Source organism: Lonchura striata, chromosome 19 (assembly GCF_050655825.1).
Source record: "Lonchura striata isolate lonStrDom1 chromosome 19, ASM5065582v1, whole genome shotgun sequence".
Lineage (NCBI taxonomy): Eukaryota > Metazoa > Chordata > Aves > Passeriformes > Estrildidae > Lonchura > Lonchura striata.
In genome coordinates this window covers 3,311,087-3,329,661 of record NC_140721.1, presented here as the reverse complement: position 1 = coordinate 3,329,661, position 18,575 = coordinate 3,311,087, and the positions used below count along the sequence as shown (strand labels likewise).

At 55.9% G+C, this 18,575-nt stretch overlaps 1 protein-coding gene across 1 annotated transcript in view; it reads left to right on the top strand.

Moving 5' to 3' along the window:
* Window positions 1–6,576: 6,576 nt before the first annotated feature.
* The window catches only part of DOC2B (double C2 domain beta), a 31,770-nt gene continuing 19,771 nt past the window's right edge, over window positions 6,577–18,575 (top strand). Inside the window, exon 1 of the mRNA XM_021524898.4 lies at window positions 6,577–7,158. Within this exon, the coding sequence (XP_021380573.1) occupies window positions 6,825–7,158 (334 nt within the window). The 5' untranslated portion in view covers window positions 6,577–6,824. The remainder of the gene's footprint in view (window positions 7,159–18,575) is intronic.

Here is an 18,575-nt window from a genome sequence, read left to right as displayed (position 1 = left end):
GAGAGCATCCTGCAGGCTGGCCTGCCTGCTCAGCCCTGCCAGGAATGCTGCTCTCCAGGCAGGAATCAGCTTGTCTGGGCTGTGGCCTCGATTTCTTCCCTGCTGACCCACAGGTGCTGCTGTCAGTTTGTCTTTGTGGTGCACGTTCAGGGAATCTGGGGTTTGGCTCTCCAGCAGCCTGATCCCACTGTGAATCTGTGGGGTCTGTTCTCCTTCCTGCTCCTCTTCCTGCTCCTCTTCCTGCTCTTTCATTATTCTTGCCTTTTTTTTTTAAATGTTGGTACGATGCTGGGATCTGTGGATGGGGCCAGGAAAACGCCCTGCCACCCACGATGGATCATTCCCTTGCAGCTCATGGTTCAGCCTCATGATCCAGGCATGGACAGGACATCTCCCAGCCCTGGGAGGAGCAGCAGCCAGGACAGAGCTGCCCAGAGCTGTGACAGGTACAGGCATTGCACAGGGGGGGTTTGGGTAGATTGCTTTTGACAGGATGTCATTAGCCTGACGTGGATGTGGGAGAGGAGCAGCTATAAAGCTCCCTTAATGCAGCCAAATTGCTCTTTAATACTGCAAACCCAAGATGTTATTTCATGAATCCCTGGAGCTCACTCTGCTGCTGGGTTTTGGTGCCTTTTTTTCCCTCTGCTTGCATCCAGCTCCGAGTTCCTGGAGCGTGGGGTGGGAGCAGCTTCCCCCCGGTGCCTCTGTGCAGCTCGGCTGCTTTCTGCCCTCGCTTGGCTCCTCCTGTGCTCACTCTGAGAGCTGGTGTGGCTCCTGAAATGCCTCTTCCCACCAAAATGTGAGCAGAAAGTCTATCCATTTCCATGGCAACGGGGCCGGGCCCTAAATGCTGATGGGAACTCTGCTCCTGGACACTGATGGAGTGGGAAGAGCTGGGGGTGCAGGAGCAGCAGTGCCCAGCCCCAGCACGGCTCTCCAGGCCAGCAGTGGTGTCCCAGCCACCACGGGATCAGGTGCTGCTGCAGAATTAACGCCAGGCTTTGCTCCTGGCTGCCTGGAAGGTCTTGAGGAGGAATGTTGTCATCCTCCTGCAGCTGGGAGACAGGCGGGAAGGGGTAAAAGCAGGGTAAAACTCCTAAGACAAGTCAGCTGGGTAATCTCAGAGGATGTGGACTCCAGCTTGGAAAGGCACTGAGAGCAGATAAAATTAGTCTAATAGGAGTTGATGCTGCACAGAAGTCTCCCCTCCCTTGATTGCAAGGGGGTGGGTCTGCATTTATCTCACAACAATCAGCCCCTGTGAGAGGGTGGCTCTGCCCAGCCTGGTGATGGCAAACCCCTGCCAAGGCTCTGGAGTTCAGAGGAACCCACAGATCAGGAGAGAAATCTGAGAAAAAACCTCCAAAAAGGTTCATCCCTAAAAAAATCTCCCTGAGGACTGAGCCCTTGGCAGTGCTGTGCCCCGAGATTGGATGCCACTCTCCTCCTGGGCATCGTTGGGGTGGATTTTCCTGCAGCACAGACCCACCCTGCTGAATCCTGGGGTGGATTTCAGCTGTGCTCCACAGAGCTGAGGTTTCCAGCAGCTGATTGTCCCCCCTGCTCGATGGGCAGGTGCCTGCAGTGTTGGCAGTGGGGTGTCAGGGAGCAGAGCAGAGCAGCTCCCCTCCCCAGCAGGAGGGCAGACGTTCCACAGGACTCCAAAAAACCGAGGGCATTCCAATTACAAAAGAAAACACCAACTATTTTGGGATTCCCATGGAAATGGCAACATATGCTAAACGTTAAACATCAGCCCCTACCAAAAGTAGAGCTATTCTGGGCCCATCCTGGAGATGCAGGGAGAGCTGATGCCTCCCTCCCTCCTCCTGGGAGCTCCTTTCCAGGTCCATCTGCAGGTAGCAAAATGCTGGCCAGGAACATCCCATCCACCTTTGCCACTGGTTGGGAATTTCATGAAGTCTTTGGGAGCCTTAAGCTGTATTTTGAGGGGAGAGGGCTCTTCCCTGCTGGCATTTGGCCCTTGTCTGGCTTTCTCCAAGGGTTTGTTTGTGTCTGTGTTGTAAAGGGATGTGGGTTGTATTCCACCACAGTGATTTTGTTCACAGCTAGTAATTGCTGGTTAAATCTGGTCAAATAATGGTTGTTAGCAGGGCCTGTTGGAGCACAGATAACTTCAGATATTATCCAAGCAGAGGAGCAGTGGGGGCCGGGGTGCATTGGGATATCAGCACTGCTGGGGAGCCGTAATCGGCACAGCCTGGAATAAGCTCCTTAGGATTATTTTTGCCAAGTTTCCCAGTTATCATCATCATTATTACTGCTTTACTTAGCAAATGCAAAGGCTGTTTGACCAGGTGAGGAGTGCAATCCCCTGGATGGGCTCGGCCCAGCCTCCCCAGCAATGGAGGGCAGGGATCTTTGAGGGACAGCTGCCAGGAGCTGTGCATCAGCCAGGAGACAGAGCCCCGAGCCAGCCAAGGAGCCAGGCACATGTTGCTTTTCAATTAACCCCCTTCCCATGCACACAGCCCTGCTGGAGCTAAGCTCATTGGAAGGAATCAAAAATATGTTTCACCCCTCCCAGCCAGGGGAGCTGAAGGCTGGGGCAGTCCTGAGGGGGATGGAGGGGTCTCTTCCAGCACTGTTGGCATCCCCTGGCACTGTTGCTGCCCCCCAGTCCTGTCCCTGCAGCCAGATTGAGCTGCTGGTCCCTGCTGGCACCTTCTCCTGCTTGCAGCTGTGGGGACTTTGAGGCTTAGAAATGGTTGGGAAAAGCAAAATTCCAGCTAGGGTTGTGCAGGTTGGTGCTGCCTGTGTCACCTCCCTGGGGACACTGACAAACCTCCCTGTGCCACCTCTCCGAGGTCCAGGATGAGATCCAGAGGCAGTGAAGCTTTAATTTGGCATCATCTCCTTGAGCTCTCTCCAGCAGCACCAGCAGAGCAGGGGGCTCAGAGGGATTTTGAGTTGACAAAGAAATAAATGAAGAGCCAGGGGGTGAATCCCTGGCAAGCAATGGGATGTGCCATCCTGCTGCTGTGCTTTCCATTTGGAAAGGACTTGATCAAACTGGAAGCAGCCCCTGCTCTCATGGGTTTAAACCTGGAACAGCAGGACAAATGCTCAGCATTTGTTAGAAAATTGGTTGGAGTGTGTCCTGGGGACACCTGTGGTTTGGGGTGTGTGTTTAATCCGTGTGCTGCAGTTTTGGGGGCTGTAGGAACATCCCTTCTGTTTGTCCATTTGCAGGGAAGTTCCAGAGGAGGAATCTGGGCTGTGGCACAGGAAGAGTGAGTGCCACAGGCTTGTTCTGGATGTACTTAAACTTGTGCTTGTGCTCCTGTCCAGCACAACATTTAAAGTAAAACCTTGGTGTTTTCAAAGCCTGGGCTGCAGTTGCAGTGACAGTTCCTGCATCCCACATCCCAAGTACAATGTCACAGGTGCAGAGCTCAGGATCTTGGGAGGAAACATGAATTTTGACAGGGACAATTGCTCTTCCTCCTCACCCCATCCCTGCTTTGATGCTGGCTCTGTGGTGGCCACCTCCCCCTTCCCTGGAGCCTGTCCCTGCTTCCTACAGGGATGGCTATTCCCTGACAGAGTAGCTTTGCTTCCTGCAAAATTGGCATTTTAACATTTCAGCTGTCTCTCCTCCCTCCTGGGGGGCTGGTGGGGAAGTCAAATCCCCCCTTCCAGGGCAGCAGAGGCCACGTGCGTGGGCAGAGCAGCAGCTCTGGGTGGCCCTGGCAGAGGCAGGGATCAAATCAAGTCACATTCCAGGGCATTAGACAGACGGTGGGAATTAAGAGCTTTACCTGGAAACTGGCTTTGTATCTGCAAGCCCTGCTTTTGTCTTCCAGCCCAGCTTTCTATTTTTGTCGTCTTTCACCTTCCGTGTTGTCGTGCGTGGCACATTTGGGGAACCCTGGGTCCACATGGGGCTGTGCAGCCCGGGAGGAGACACTCAGGCAGGATGGGAAGGCAGGAAAAATGTGGTTTATCAACACCAAGCTGCTTTGGGACTCATTAAAGGCTAAGGAAAGGCTCCAGCTGCTTTCTGTAGGCTTGGGATCGGGCGGGGAGCACACAGTCCCATCTGGGCTATTAGCAGCCACCAAACCAGCGAGTCTTGGTTGTGCTTTCTCTCCATCTGTAGGGCTGGTGATGGAGTGTCCCTCGGGGGGCCACGCCTGCCCTGCTTCAGGGAGTTTTTCTGCTTCAATTCTGCCTTTTTTGTGCCCTTGTTGCCCTTCTGAACCCCTGGGTGAGCTGAGCATCTCCCAGTTGGTGCTGCTGGGCCCTGATCCCGGCTGTGGGCTGTGGATGCAGGAGGAAGAAGAGCTCAGAGGTTCACCTTAATTCCCAGAGCCGTGATTTTCTGTCCTATAAAACAATCCTTGCCTGTTTGGGTCTTTGAGGAAACATTTGAAACGATGATGCTTTTGTAATGGTAGTAACGGCATTAGGCTCTCACATGTAACTTGATTTTATTTATTTATTTATTTGCCCTTTCTTAGAGGAAATTGCTGCTATTTTCTGGGCATCAGGCCCAATTTCTGCTTGGTTCTGTCTGAGTGCACACCACATCCTGCATGCTGCACCCAAAGATGGAGCCTGTGTGGATGAACACCCCCAAATCCGGAGGTACCTCCTTGTGCTCGCCGTGATGTGAGCCCACCCGTGAGATCTCCAGCCTCCACGTGCAGAGCAGGTGGTATTTCCATCTGAATTAATGTCCTGGGAGTCCTTGGATGTGGGGAGAGGGTTGAAGTGTCTGAGGCTGGATCTGCTGTTAGACCTGCAACGGGCAGGAGCCACCTCAGAGTGAAAATACACAGGGACACGAAGGAGCAGGGAGCTGCCTCCTGTTCTCCCAGGTCACTAAATCACCCTCAGATGTGCTTCGTGTCTGGGTGCAGAGCAGTGACAAGTTTGGATGCTTCAGGAGAGAAACGTTCACTTCCCTGGGAGGAGCAAATGAGGTTAGTTTGCATGGTGTCAGTGCGTTGTGACTCAAAGCCTTGCATTCACATTTACCAAAATCTGAATGAAAAACCCAACCCCGCTGTGGGCAGAAAGGTTGGGGTGTCGTTTTGTTGGGATTTGGGGTGAATCCTCTGAAGAACAGAGCTTTGTTTTTAATAATCACCTGCGTGCCAGGCTGCAGGAGACTGCAGCTCTGTGTGCATGGCTAAGGGATGTGCCAGGTTACCTGTGGGCAGCTGGGCATGGTGGTGGGTGACCAGAGATGCCAAGTGTCCCAGGCTCACACCAGACCCCCCCAGAGCCGAGCCAGCAGAGAGGCTGCTCCTCTGAAATATTTCAGAGACATTTTCCTGGGTAGGGCGAGTTACTTAGGCAGGATTTTCTATCATTTTCTCGCAGTGTTTCTCTTCTGGCACTCCTTGCTGAAAAGTCCACTTCCAGCAGCTTGTAAAGCCGCAGATTTATTGATTTGAACACAGGGGGGATGAGTAAAAACAGCAGCTTGAGACCAACTCCCTGGGCAAAGCACAGCTCAGCACTTTCCAGGGAGCCTGTGGCAGGAGCCAGTCCCTGTCCTGGCTGGTGCTGGGGCTCTGGCCATGCCCAGGGAGGAGCAGGAGAGGTGCTGAGTGTGGCCACAGTGGCACTGAGCCTGGCCCTGCCCGTCCCTGGCCCCTCTGTGATGCTGCACCAGCCACACACTGGCTGGCAGGGTCTGTGCCACCCGGGCCACGTGTTGCTTCAGTCCCTGCTGCGTTCCCAGTTCCAGAAGCTCGTCCAGCTGGTGCTGAGCTCTGGAAGGAACATTGCTGTGGGCTGGGGCAGCAGGGATCCGAGTCGGGGCTGTTCCTGCCCCTGTGAACCACAGGGAGCGGGCAATGATGCCATCCATGCCCTCGGCTCAGGATGTGGCACAGCATTTCCCTGGCACAACCTGCGGGGCTGTCAGGGTCCCTGGGGGCTGTGATGGTCCCTGTCAGGGTCCCTGGAGCTGTCCTGGTCCCTGGGGCTGTCCCGATCCTTGGGGGCTGTGATGGTCCCTGGGGCTGTCCCGGTCTCTGGGGCTGTCCCGGTCCCTGTCCCGGTCCCTGGAGCTGTCCCGGTCCTTGGGGGCTGTACCTGTCCCGGTCCCTGTCCCGGTCCCTGGGGCTGTCCCGGTCCTTGGGGGCTGTCCCGGTCCCTGTCCCGGTCCCTGTTCCTGTCCCAGTCCCGGTCCCTGGGGCTGTGATGGTCCCGGTCCCTGGGGCTGTCCCGGTCCCTGGGGCTGTCCCGGTCCTTGGGGGCTGTCCCGGTCCCTGGGGCGGTCCCGGTCCCTGTCCCGGTTCCTCTCCACATCGCGCCGGGATGTGACACAGCAGGACGGCGGCTCCTGCCCCTGCCCGGTGAGCTCAGCCCCCGGAGCGGGCACCAGCCCAGCTTTGCCAGAGGAATCCAAGCCCACCTCCCCTCACCCCATCACCCCAACTTCTGCCGGGGCCCGGGGAAGGGGCAGGGGACCGGCTGGCCGCTCCGGTGGCCGTGTGGCCGGGGTGGCAGGCCGGCCACAGCCCTCATTCCTCCGCTGCTGGGCACCGCTTTGTTGCTAGCTGGTGACATCACCCAGAGCCCACCCCCTGCCTCTTATCCGTCTCTCCGTCTCGCTCATTTATTCCCCGGCAGCGCTGGCAGGATCAGGGGCTGTGCGAGCGCCAGGGCTGGCAGCAGCAGCATGCGTGCGGCGGCCGAGGCTCAGGGCGCGACAACCACGTAAAGGAGCCCGCCGGAGCATCCTCCTCACCTTGCCCCCGCATCCCCCGGCACAAACTTCCCTCTCCCGCACGGTCCGGGCTTCTCCGGGGGGGGAGGGCTCGGCAGCGACAGCCGCGTGCATGACACTCCGAAAAGGAGAGAAAACGACCATAAGTATCCAGGAGCACATGGCCATTGACGTCTGCCCCGGCCCCATCAAGCCCATCAAGCAGATCTCCGACTACTTCCCCCGCTTCCCCCGCGGGCTCCCCGCCGCCGTCGGCCGCAGCGGCGGCGCCCCGCGCCCCGCGCCCAGCCAGCCCTCGCTCAGCCCCGCCGAGCCGCCCCGCGACGACGACGAGGATGTGGACCAGCTCTTCGGAGCCCACGGAACGACGCCCGCGGAGCAGCCGGCCAAGAGCCAAGCGCCCGAGGAAGCGGTGGACCCCGAGGGCTACGAGTCCGACGATTGCAGTGAGTTCTTAAGTTTCCGTGGGAGTTTGCTCGGTGCTGAGGGCATGGGGTGGGTGTTAGGGCTGGTTGTCCGTCTCGGGGAAGCCTTCCAGGCGTGTGGCCGTCCCTGGCATCACCCTGCAGCGCCGAGAAGCTCCCAGGTGTAGCCGGGGAGGCTCTGCCGGCGCTGCCCTGGGAGTGTCCGTGCCGCAGCCAGGCTGGCTGCTGAACCCAAAGTAGGGAAGTCTCCCGAGAGCCACCAGTTGCTGTCGTGGTCGGTGCACTTCCCTGCCTCGTCCCTGCTCGGCTCCGTGCCTCCAGCCCTCCGGCTGGGCTCAGAGCCTTGTATTCCGGCTCGGTGGTGCGGGCTGCTCCAGCCACCCTGCTGATGGATGAGCTGGAGATCCGCTCCAGCACCGCCCGGCTCCTCGGCGGGGAGATTTGTCGGGAATGACATCGGCCGGGAGAGCTCTGCCCTCTCCCTCGGCAAACTCTGGCGTGTCATCCCTCCGTTCCTCACAGAGCCCTGCAGGAGAGCAGGGGGCCTTCGGAGCAGAGGGCTTCGGCTCTGCTGGATGCAGGTGTTTGCAGCAAGGGTTAACCCCTCCCCACCCGAAACGTCCTTCCCGCAAGGCAGCCGCTGCCTGGCTCTGCCGGCCGCCGGGATAACCCCGGAGTTAGAAAAGCCCCAGGGGCTCGGTTCAGCCCGGCCTGCGGGGGCCAGACCCTGCGAGGGGCTGGCCACAAAGTTTGGAGCCGGGAGATGCCGGGGAGCAGGGGGTGGGTGCTGCTGGGCGCTGCTGCGTGCTCGCCCTGCGGGGAGGCTGAGCCTCAGGGCCCAGCGCCGGGCGGTCGGTGGCTGTCCCCCGGCAGAATGTCACCGCCCTGCCTCGGCATCGCTGCCTGGCTGCTGCCGGGTATTCCACAGCCCAGAGCGTGACCCCAGGCAGGGCTCCCGAAGGGCTGCAGGGTGGCACTGCTGTCCCTGTGTCCCCCCTCTGGGCACAGCCCTGGAGAGGCTGGTGCTGGGTGCCAGCCCCAAACTGGCACACCTCTGTCCCCATGCTGCTGTCGGGGTCACGCTCTCCGCGGAGAGGCGACAGCCCTGGCACTGCCGGGGAGAACATCTCTGCTAAGCCGCGTTTGTCCCGGCCGGGCAGTTAACGGGGACTTTAACCGGCTTTGGATCATTAGCTGCTCTAATTATCCCGTCTCTGCTCCCCGTGGCAGCAGAACGGGAGAAGCCGGGCTGCAGGGCCAGGGGTGTGTGGCCCAAAGCACTGGGGAGAGCAGCTTTTCTCTGGGTGACTCGCATGGAAATTGCCCAGGGCGCTGCATTCTGCATTTATCCCTTGGCAGTGCTGGGTGCTGGGTGCTGGATCCTGGGTCCTGGGTGCTGGATGTGGATCCTGGGTGCTGGATCCTGTGTGGGTGCTGGGTGCTGGATCCTGGATGTGGATCCTGGGTGCTGGATCCTGTGTGGGTGCTGGGTGCTGGATCCTGGATGTAGATCCTGGGTGCTGGATCCTGGGTGCTGGATGCTGGATGTGGATGCTGGATCCTGGATGCTGGATCCCTGGGTGCTGGATGCTGGATCCTGGGTGCTGGATGTGGATCCTGGGTGCTGGATCTTGGGTACTGGATGCTGGATGCTAGACCCTGGATGCTGGGTGCTTGGTGCTGGATGTGGATCCTGGGTGCTGGGTGCTCAGTGCTGGATGCTGGACTCTGGGTGATGGATCCTGGGTGCTGGAAGCAGCCTGGCTCGGTGCTGGGTGCTGGAAGCTGGGTGCTGGAAGCTGGGTGCTGGAAGCAGCCTGGCTCGGTGCTGGGTGCTGGAAGCTGGGTGCTGGAAGCAGCCTGGCTCGGTGCTGGGTGCTGGAAGCTGGGTGCTGGAAGCTGGGTGCTGGAAGCAGCCTGGCTCGGTGCTGGGGTGGTGTTTCTCTCACCCAGGCTGGTGTTAGGAAGTGTTTCCTGCAGCTAACAGGTGTCAGGCAAAACTGCTGAGGCTGTTTTGCCAGAGGTGCGCTGGGGTTTGGGCTGGCAGAGGCACAGCGGTGCCAGGAGCAGAGCAGGGAGGTGGCAGTGCTGGTGTCACATCTCTGGGGACAGCACGGGATGGCCCAGACACCCTGAGGACACCGGCTGGCATGGATGTGCAGGATGAGACTGTCACTCCCCCATGTTTAGCAGCCAAGTTGTAAATCCAGGCAAGAGCTGCCTGTACCCATTCCCCAGGCTGGGAGCAGGGAGGGGATCCGTGCAGCCTGACTGGAGCCATCAGCCACGCTGGGGAGTGTGCCTGAGCTCCCCCACATCTCTGGAGGGTGATTCAGGGCTGCTGCATTAGTCACCTGCACTAAATTTCCCCTGGAGAACCTGTCTGTGCCTGCACGCCAGGACAGCGCTGGGGTGTTGGTGGTGCCAGTCCCCTTGGGGGGCACAGGGGGTCTCTGGTGTTGGAGCCTGGGTGCAGCACCCACAAATCAAGGTTTTGCCAGGCACGTCACGCCTCACTCCTCGGAGATGCTCCAGCCCAGCCCCGGAGAGGTGCAGGGAGAGGGATTTTGCCGTGGCAGAATCCATCGGGAGGAGGAGGAGGAGGAGGAGGAAGATTGAATGGCTCCCTCCTGTTTGTCCCACCTGCCTGTGGGTTTCCCTCCTCCCATGCCAAGGCGATGCTGCTGGGTGGGAGGAGGAGAGCTGCCCCTGCCTGGAGAAATGCAGCAATTGTCTGGGTTTCCCCAAGCTCCTTCCTGCCTGGAGTTACTGCTCCAGCCTGGGCGTTCTGGGGTTTTTCCAGCAGCATCTGAGCTGCCATCCCAGCCTGAATTCCAGGAGGGCTGTGGGGGGAGAGCAGGGTAGGTCCTGCCTGGCCCTGCTGCAGCTCAGGTGGGCTTGGCTGGCTGCACCCTGTTCTTTCATCCTCTGCTGAGTCGTGCTCCAGAGCCCACCAGCAAACCTTGCAGTGTCCGTGGAGCCCGTGGGAGCTGCAGTGTCTGCTGCCACCCGGGCAGGGTGGCCTGAGGCAGGTGTGGCACCTGCAGGGAGCAGGGATGTGATGGGGGAATGTCAGTGCGTGATGGAATCGGTGCTCTGGAAAACTGAGAGCCCCCAGGCTGAGGGAAGCAGGTGAAATCCTCCCAGAGATGGGCAGGGACCTGCCTGAGGTGGGAGGACAGCCATGGGAGGCTCAGGTTTGTGGTTCTGGACACTTCTCCAGCAGCCTGTTGAATGCAGGCAGCAGGCAGGGAACCAACACAGCAGATAATGAGTGGAGACATCTGGGCTGGCTCTGGGATCACTGGGAATTTAATGGAGCCAGCTCTTCCCATCAGACCTGCCAGCAGTGCTGCTGTGAGGGTGTGCAGGGTTGTGGTGGGCACCCCGTGCCATGCCAGGGCCCTTGGGAGACCCTGGCAGAGGGATCAGCACTGCCCTGACAGGGCAGGACTCTTCCTGCAGCGGGTTTATCCCCGAAGAACCGCTGAGGAGGTGGAAGGAATGAGGCAGGAGAAGTGGGAAATGGGGATTTGGGTGGTTTGGTGTTGTTGGACCAGCGTCTGCTGTGAGCTGAGAGGACGAGGCTGGGGAGGGGGGATTCGCTCCTGCTGCCTCAAGACACCTGGCTGTCACCTCATTTTTGGCTCCCCTGGCTGGTGCCCTGTGACAGCAGCAGGTCCCCGGGGTCCCCAGCCACCAGGGATGCTTCCCACCCCGCCGGGCAGCACAGTGCCAGGGAAACTTGGTTTGCAAGGAAAATAAGCAAATGCCAGCTAGATGGCAATGTGCCACCTGTGAGGAGCTGCCTCTCGCCTCCCATCTCCACCCATTTCACCCAAATGCTGCTGCCCCTCCACTACCTGCCCCTTCCCCTCCACAGCAGCAGCAGGAATTTGTACCTGAGGGATTTTTAGAGGTCTCTGAAACCCCTGCAGGAGCAGAGGTAGAGACAGTCCCTGGGAGGGAGCAGCCATCCTCCTTTAACAGGCAATCAAATTTCCAGCCCTTGGAGAAATGCCCCGTTCCCTGAGCTGCTGTTTAGCTTTGGAAAGAGGCTCTGGTCACACTGGAATTCTTTCCTTCCTCCAAATGTGCTTGGCTCTGGGTTTTCAGGTGAGGAGAGAGCCTGAGAGCCACGGGCTGCAGCTGGAGCCGGCATCCCTGGAAATGTTGCCCCATCCTGCTCCTGCCAGCTCTCTGGCACTGTCCCTCTGTGCACAAACCCGTCCAGCTCCACCTCTTGCCCGGTTTTATTCGTGGAAGAGCAGCCTGCCGAGCTCTGGAGCCGCAGCAGCATGAAAAGCACTTCTCCAAAGTGCAGCTGAGAGGCCAGCCCTGGTGCGCGGCGGCTCGTGACGCCTGCAGCGCCACACGAGTTATTTAGGAAGACTCTTATTTTGAGCAAAGAAGATAATTAGGCAGGCAAAGCCATCATGGAGATATTAATTACTGGCTGCTTGAAGACGTAAAGGAGGAGGAAGAAGGTCTGAAGGGGTGCAGGGTTTGCAAGTCACCTGGCAGTGCTTTTGGCCAGGCAGGGGGAGGCAGAGGAGACGGCGAGAACGAGCAGGGTATTTACTTCTGAAACACAGCTCCTTAGCATATGCTGCAACTGCTATTTATAAGCTTTGAATCGTCTTTTCAATCCAGATAAGGGCAAAAGAAGTATTTTTCTCGCTGAGGAAACGAAACAAACCACCACTGATTTCAGCAGAGCACGGCTTTGCCCAGCGGAGCGCGGCCCGAGCTGAGAAATGTGTGCAGCAACGGGGCAGTGTCACACCCAGGTGTCCCAGGGGTGACTCTGGAATAGCTCCTCCCTGCTTTCCTGGGGGATAGATGGATATTTGGGATGTGCTGGTGTGGGGGAGCTCTCTCACCTTCCCGCTGACCATCCCAGCAGCGATGCAGGTGCAGGCTGCACATCCCGATCCCCCGAGGAGCGTTCCTCTTCCCAGGGATTGCCCACAGCCAGGGACACCCTAAAGTGCTGGAGGTGAGCAGGGGGCACCAGGAGAGGAAAGCACACGAGGGGGAGCAGGGTCTGGCTGGGCATCCCTCCTCCAACAGCCATGCAAGCAGCACATGGGCTGTGGCCTCTGGCACCTCGGCTAACGAAGGAGCCACGCAGCTGCTGGGTAATGAGGTTCCCCCTCCCACAGCCTGCCCAGCCCTTCCCCTTTCCCAGTTCCGGGGTGCAGGAGGAGGGACAGGACCGACACCCCCTGTTCCACCACGCTCAAGGGGTCCCCAGATCTCTCCTCGTTGTGTTTAACACTGAAGGCAATTTCGGGGGGGTTGTTAATTGCAATACTGTACTTCATTAAAGGAGGAGAGCGGGAGAGATTTGAAGGCCATCTCTGAACTGAAATTGCTGAAAGTCTAATTGCTGCTGACATCAGGGACCATTTAGTGCTGTAAAACATAATTGCATCTCTGAACTGTTCTGAGCAGATAAGTGTTCCTCTGAACACTCCTCCTGGAGAAGACAGAAGAGCTGATGAGCATCCATCAACCAACCTCATGAAGAAGCAGCTCCCTGCTCCAGAGCTGACCGGGCACTGGCGCCGTGTCTCCAAAATGAAGAAATATTAATTGCTGCAGATTTTAAGTGAAAAAACCCACGGCCAGGCAGGGAACAGTTGCATGAGAGAAAAGTTGTTTGTTCCTTGCTCCTGATCCTACTGAGTTCAGCCACATCTGTGGATCTGCTGAGGAGGGAAGGTCTCCTGCCTGTGTGCTGGATCTGGTCCTTCCTGGGGTTTTTTTGTAGGATTGGGAATGATCTGCCCTGCCGGCAGCAACAGATCTGAGTCCAGTGGTGCTGATGGGAATGTTCATGCCCAAATACGCTGTGCTGCCCCTGGGACATGCCCCAAAACCTCCCAGAGGATCTGCTTTCATGGAATAGCTGATGGTGACGCCAGCTTTCAGACAAACCCCATCCCAGCTGCCTCCAGCGCCTTTCCTGGCTGCCGCTGGATCCCGCAGCGATGCCGTGCCTGGAGCTTCATGCCAGAGGTCAGTGCTGCCATCGGGGGCTCTGCAGCCCTCAGAGGCTGCAGCTCCTCAGCTCAGCACCTTTGGGATCCATCCCTGGCTGCAGGGCAGCGTCCTGAGCGGATCTGGGGTGCTGCGGGTGCAGGGTGAGCTGCAGGGGATGCTGCTGCTTTCCAGGGATAACCCTGAGGAAAAGCCAGGGAAATTTTAGGAAAACGGGAAGCTGGACAAGACAAACGCAGCTCTGAAGCAATGTGGTTAATCAAACGTTGCCTTTTTATTCAAGATAAGGTGGTAGTTTATATAAGCTTCTCTATAGTTTACAGTTACAAAGGCACTCTGATTGGCACACTAACTTTAAGGTGTTTAAACTTTAAGGTGGCTAAACTTTTCACACTGCAGCTCTACTCTAATTCATGCTCGGATAGTTGATTATTTTGTAGTTACCTTAACATAATTTCTATCTGCACGACAACTGAATTATCCCTGCATCAAAGGCTTCGAGGCCCCATCAAGGCCTCTTATCAAGCCTAGTCTGACTGAGTAGCTCAAACTTCATTCCAAACATAAATTATAACCTCTGTCTCTCAAGAATTCTGCAACACTGAGGCTTTTCCAGGTCAGGATGCCAGGGAGGCAGGAGCACACACAGCCACCCACCAAAATGTTCTCCAGCAGCCTGGCTTGGAAATGGCAGGATGTGATTTCTGTTCCTCCTGAGGAGTCATTTACCAACATTTTATACGGGCCTCTAAGTGCACAGAATTACCTGCTGCCTTTCAGGACCTTTAAAATTATCTCCATTGCAAGGGAAAATTAAAGCAATGGAAGAATAGGGACCTATCTTTTATAGTGCATTAAAAAATACCCAGTCTGAAGGTTACTGAACCTGTGCTTTCTGTAAGGGAGAGCTAATCCAGACAATCCCCAGCAGTCTTTTTACTGCTCCACTCTGATCTCCCTGGCACAAAATCCGTGAGCAGATTATCTTGGGAGCAGCAATGCTGATAAGCAGAGGGACTTAAGGCTTTTTGGACTTCTTTTTAATTAGTTCTATAGTGGGGTTTTTGTGTGCACACCTCAATTTCTCCTGGTGTAGAGCTTTGCTGGGCTTTCAAATGGCAGTCACACCTGCCTTGGGAAGGTAAGGAGTGTGCTCTGTCATCACTCCCAGGCTTTGCTGAAGCTTTTCCTGGGAGTGTCAGTGGCTCTTCCACATCTTGGGATGTGAAACTCTTTACCTTGGAGCATCCCAGGCATTGGAGAGGGCGGCTCTGCCACCCAGCACAGCCCTGCAAGGACAGGGGCTGGGGAAGGGAGCAGAGCACAGATTTATCTTTATCACCACATCTTGCCTCTCACCCCACAGGTATAAATAGAAGCTCCTTCAGCCTCGCCTCACCCTGGCACAGCCGGGAAATGTCAGCAATAAACAATAAACTCCTGCCAGCTCAGTGGGGCTGTGCTGGGCTGCCCGAGCCCACGGACACATCTGCTGCTTCTGCTGCCCCCCAATCATCCCCTGGCCCCCCGAATTCATCAAAACGCCCAAAGGTCAGTGGGAGAAGAGGCCACCTTCCCGTGCAAGTGGGATTTATTTTCCCTTTTAGAGCCCGTGTTAAAAGGCAGGCCCTGGTCAGCGCCTTCCCATCAATCTCTCCCGGCTCACGGAGAGGAAGGAGGGTCAGAACCTGCTAATGAGTTCAGTTTTCCTAATGGTTATTTTATCATTGGAGCAGAATAATTGTAATAATAATGATACATCCTGCCTGCTGTCTGGAGAGTGCCCGAGCTGCCTTTGTAATGCCTGACAAAGGCATTTATTTATATTTTTTATTTGCAGCCTCTGTGATTAGAGGGCAGTGTTCAGAATAGCCCAGTCGAGTTAAATAATCCTGCTAACAGCGCTTTGAGTCTAATTGCTGCCCTTTTCTTTTTTAGGTACTTGCTCCCCTAATTAAGATCACAATCGAGCTGCATCTCGAGTGGGAGGGGGAAAGCAATTAAAGAAGGGGGATTAGGCTGCCCTGCAGAGGTTTTGGGCACAGTTCTGCCAGCTGGGGATGCAGGATTTCCCCAGCCAGGGCTGGAGCTGCTGCTGGGGTTTGCAGGAGTGGGAGCAGGAGGCAGTGCTGGGCTGCTGCTGGTGGCTTGTGCTGCCCCGTGCAGGAGCCCAGGGCTGGGATGGGGCTCTTGGCAGTTCACTGGGTGCTCTGGGGGGTGCAGGGGTGCCTCCTGCCCTTGGTGTAGCTGGAGGTCTCCTGCCACCTCCCCAGCCCTGAGCAGGAGCTCCAGCCTTGTCTGTGCTGGATCCATCCCTGGCTGTGCATTCCCAGGATGTCCCAGAGGCTGTGGGACTGTCACCGTGTCCTTAATGTGTCCCATGAGTCCTGGGCATCCGCTGGCTCCTGGCTCTGGTGGCAGTGCTGGCCTCCAGCCCCACAGCAGCTCCTTGGCTGCCAGACCCCTTTTTGGCAAACTTTTCCTCCTCCCGTTCATCAAACAAGCACATTTGTAAGCAATTAGCACGCATTGTGCTGATGTTTCCACATCCCTCTGCCCCTGGATATTGAGACTCACACTTCCTTGGGAACTGAGACTCACCATCCACAAAAACCCCTCTCTGCTTAGAGGAAAACCCCTCCAGGACAGGAGCAGAGCCCGGATGGGAACCCTGCACCCCTGGCCGTGCCCTCCCACCCCTGGCAGCTCCAGGAGGAACTGCTGGATGTTTGCTCATGGGCTGCCAGGGCTGGGAGCAGGACCCGAGTCCCCACCTGCAGCACAAGCTCCTGCTGCTGTCTCAGGGTGATTTTGGGTTTTCCCTGTCTTGCTCCCCGCTGCCCTCCCCCCTGGGGGCAGGCTGGGGTTTTGTCAGTATTTCCTGGCCAAACCCTGTTTGCCCGGCAAGCTTTTTAATTTGTTTTATAAATTGCTGAACTGCGGGCCCCCTTCTGTGATAAAAATAAAATAACAGCTTGAACTCGGAGGGCCGAGCGGTGGGGCTGGCAGGAAATGCTGATTAAAGGGCAGGTGGAAATGATGAGGCTCCGAAACCGGAGGTTTCATCTTCCGCTCTTGAGTGAAAAATGCAGATTTGGGAAGTTTTGCTGACTTGGTTCGTGGAGCCTCCAGCTTCTCACGCTGCCATCCTTGAGCTGCCCGTCGCTGAGAGCACCCAGAGCACTGCTGGTCCTTCCTCCCTGCAGGGGTTTAGCTGGGAATTGCTCTGGAAATGCTCATTTGAGTCACAGAGGATGCACAAGGTACAGCAGGTTTGGCCTCACCCCTCATCTTCCCCTGGCAGGTAAAACCCCACTGATTTGTGCCTTACCCAGAGCAGGAGCTAATGTGCCATGAAATTGCTGCACAACGAGGGGGGTGCATTATTCTGGCAGAACTCTTTCTGGGTATTTACTGTGCTTTGAACTCAAGATATTTGCTTGGGAGAAATGATTTTTTTCATTGGCCAGCAGGCAAACCTGTAGCTCCTTTGCCTTTGGGCTGGGAGATCACTGTGAAATTGCAGCAGGAAGGTTTCGGTCCCCTGAATATCTTTAAACTCCGTGCTGGGGGGGAAAAAAATCACCTTATTTCCTCCCATAAAGTTTATCCAACTCTCCTCCAGTCAGCAAACCTTGCTTTGATATTAAGCAAAACTGTTCTGGTTTTTATTTGGGATGTTTTTTCACGTTCTGAACGTGACAGGAAGGTCCATTTACCTTGGAAACAGCGGTGGGATGGTGTTTGGTGGCAGGGCAGCACTCAGGCAAAACTCTTTTGGGAAGCTGGGCATGGAAAAGTGGGGTTTGCTGGGTCCAGAGCCACCCTGGAAGTTCCAGGCTGGTGGCAGGTGAAGCTGAGCCAGGGGAGAGGCTGCTCCATGCCCAGGCTTTGGTGTGCAAATCAGGCCTGGGAGCCTTGGAGAAGGTTAAGCCATGTTTTTGGGAAGCCTGTCTTTTTAAGGCTTTTCCTCTGCTTTGGATTAGTGAGATTAGTGCTCAGATCATCCAAAGGGAAAGAATTTGTCAAATCAAAAGGACTTTTGCTGCTGAGGCTCTTCTGGTTTTGCTTAGCTCCCCTGTCCCATCCCTGTGTCCCATCCCAGGAGATCCTGGGGATGCCATAAAGGAACCCTGCGCTGATTAAAAGCTGTTGGTGTTTTTCATTTTAACCAGGAAAGTATCTCCATCCTCACTGGGTTTAATTTACAGTTTGCAGCCAGATTGGAGCTGGGAAGGGATCCCACTGGTGGCTCATTTGTTTGAAGGTGTCACTATACAAATACACGTTCTGGGAATGCCAACAGCAGCTCTCAGCTGTGTCCCAGCCATTCCCAAATCTTCCTGGGGGAGATCCTTCATCTCCTGGGGGACTGCTGGCTGCAGTCAGGCTGCTGAGGGATGGGGATGTTATAAATGAGAATTTATTCAGCCAGATTAAAAATAAGGAAAAAAATAATTTTATTAGTGGTCAAATTCTATCTAGCCAGCCATGGAAAAACACAGAGCCGAGCCCGGGGATTGACCCTGGGTGTGCCACAAGGAGTCAATCTCAGGAGAGGTTTTCCTCCATGCCCACACACCTCTATCCTGGCCCAAGTGGTGTTTATAGGGAAAATTCCACCTGAAGCCAAGATTTCAGCAATCAGTCTTTTCTTCTATTCAGAGTCCGTAGGTTAATAAGATTTTTTTTTTTTTTTTTTGATGATGAGGAGGAATAATTCAGTGTCTGGAGTAGGTGAATTCCTGATGAGATTTTACCGAAGGCTGCATTCACATGGATCTGCCTGAGGATTTCCATGAGATCCATCTTGGGCCCTTTACTGATGGTCAGCACCTGGAGTCCAGCCATGGCCCATCCCCATAGCCACATCCTGTTACTTGTAAATCAGTTTCCAATATACACCCAGTCTTGCCTGCAAAATACAAATAGGCATAATCTAACAAGTATCCAATATTACATATTTCATACAAGGAATGGCGTGAATTATATTTACTACACTTAACAGGGATAACCCAGGTGAGAGCCCACGGAAGCAAAGGCCGTGGCTGTGAAGTGATATGTGGAATAAATAAATAGATTCCACAACTCGATGTAGTCCTGAAGTGGGTATGTATGTCAGCGCCCGGCACAAGTGAGATCACTCTCCAAAAACTTGTGCCCCGAGCTGCCGTCTGTCCCAAATCTGTATTCACAAAGGTGTTCCATGTGCAACACATTACACAACTTTTCTGTGCATATTCAACCCCTGGCCTCGCCTCTCATGCTGAATAGGTCCACGCCCTTCTGGGCACGCATGGTTTGCTGTGGTGGTCCCTGGTGGTCTCTGAGGCTGAAGATTGTGGTCTTCCTCTGGGTTGAACTTTTGAACTTTTCCCCTCTGTGCATGCTTTTGGTCCTTTGGTGTCTTACCTGAGTATGTCTGTCAGCCT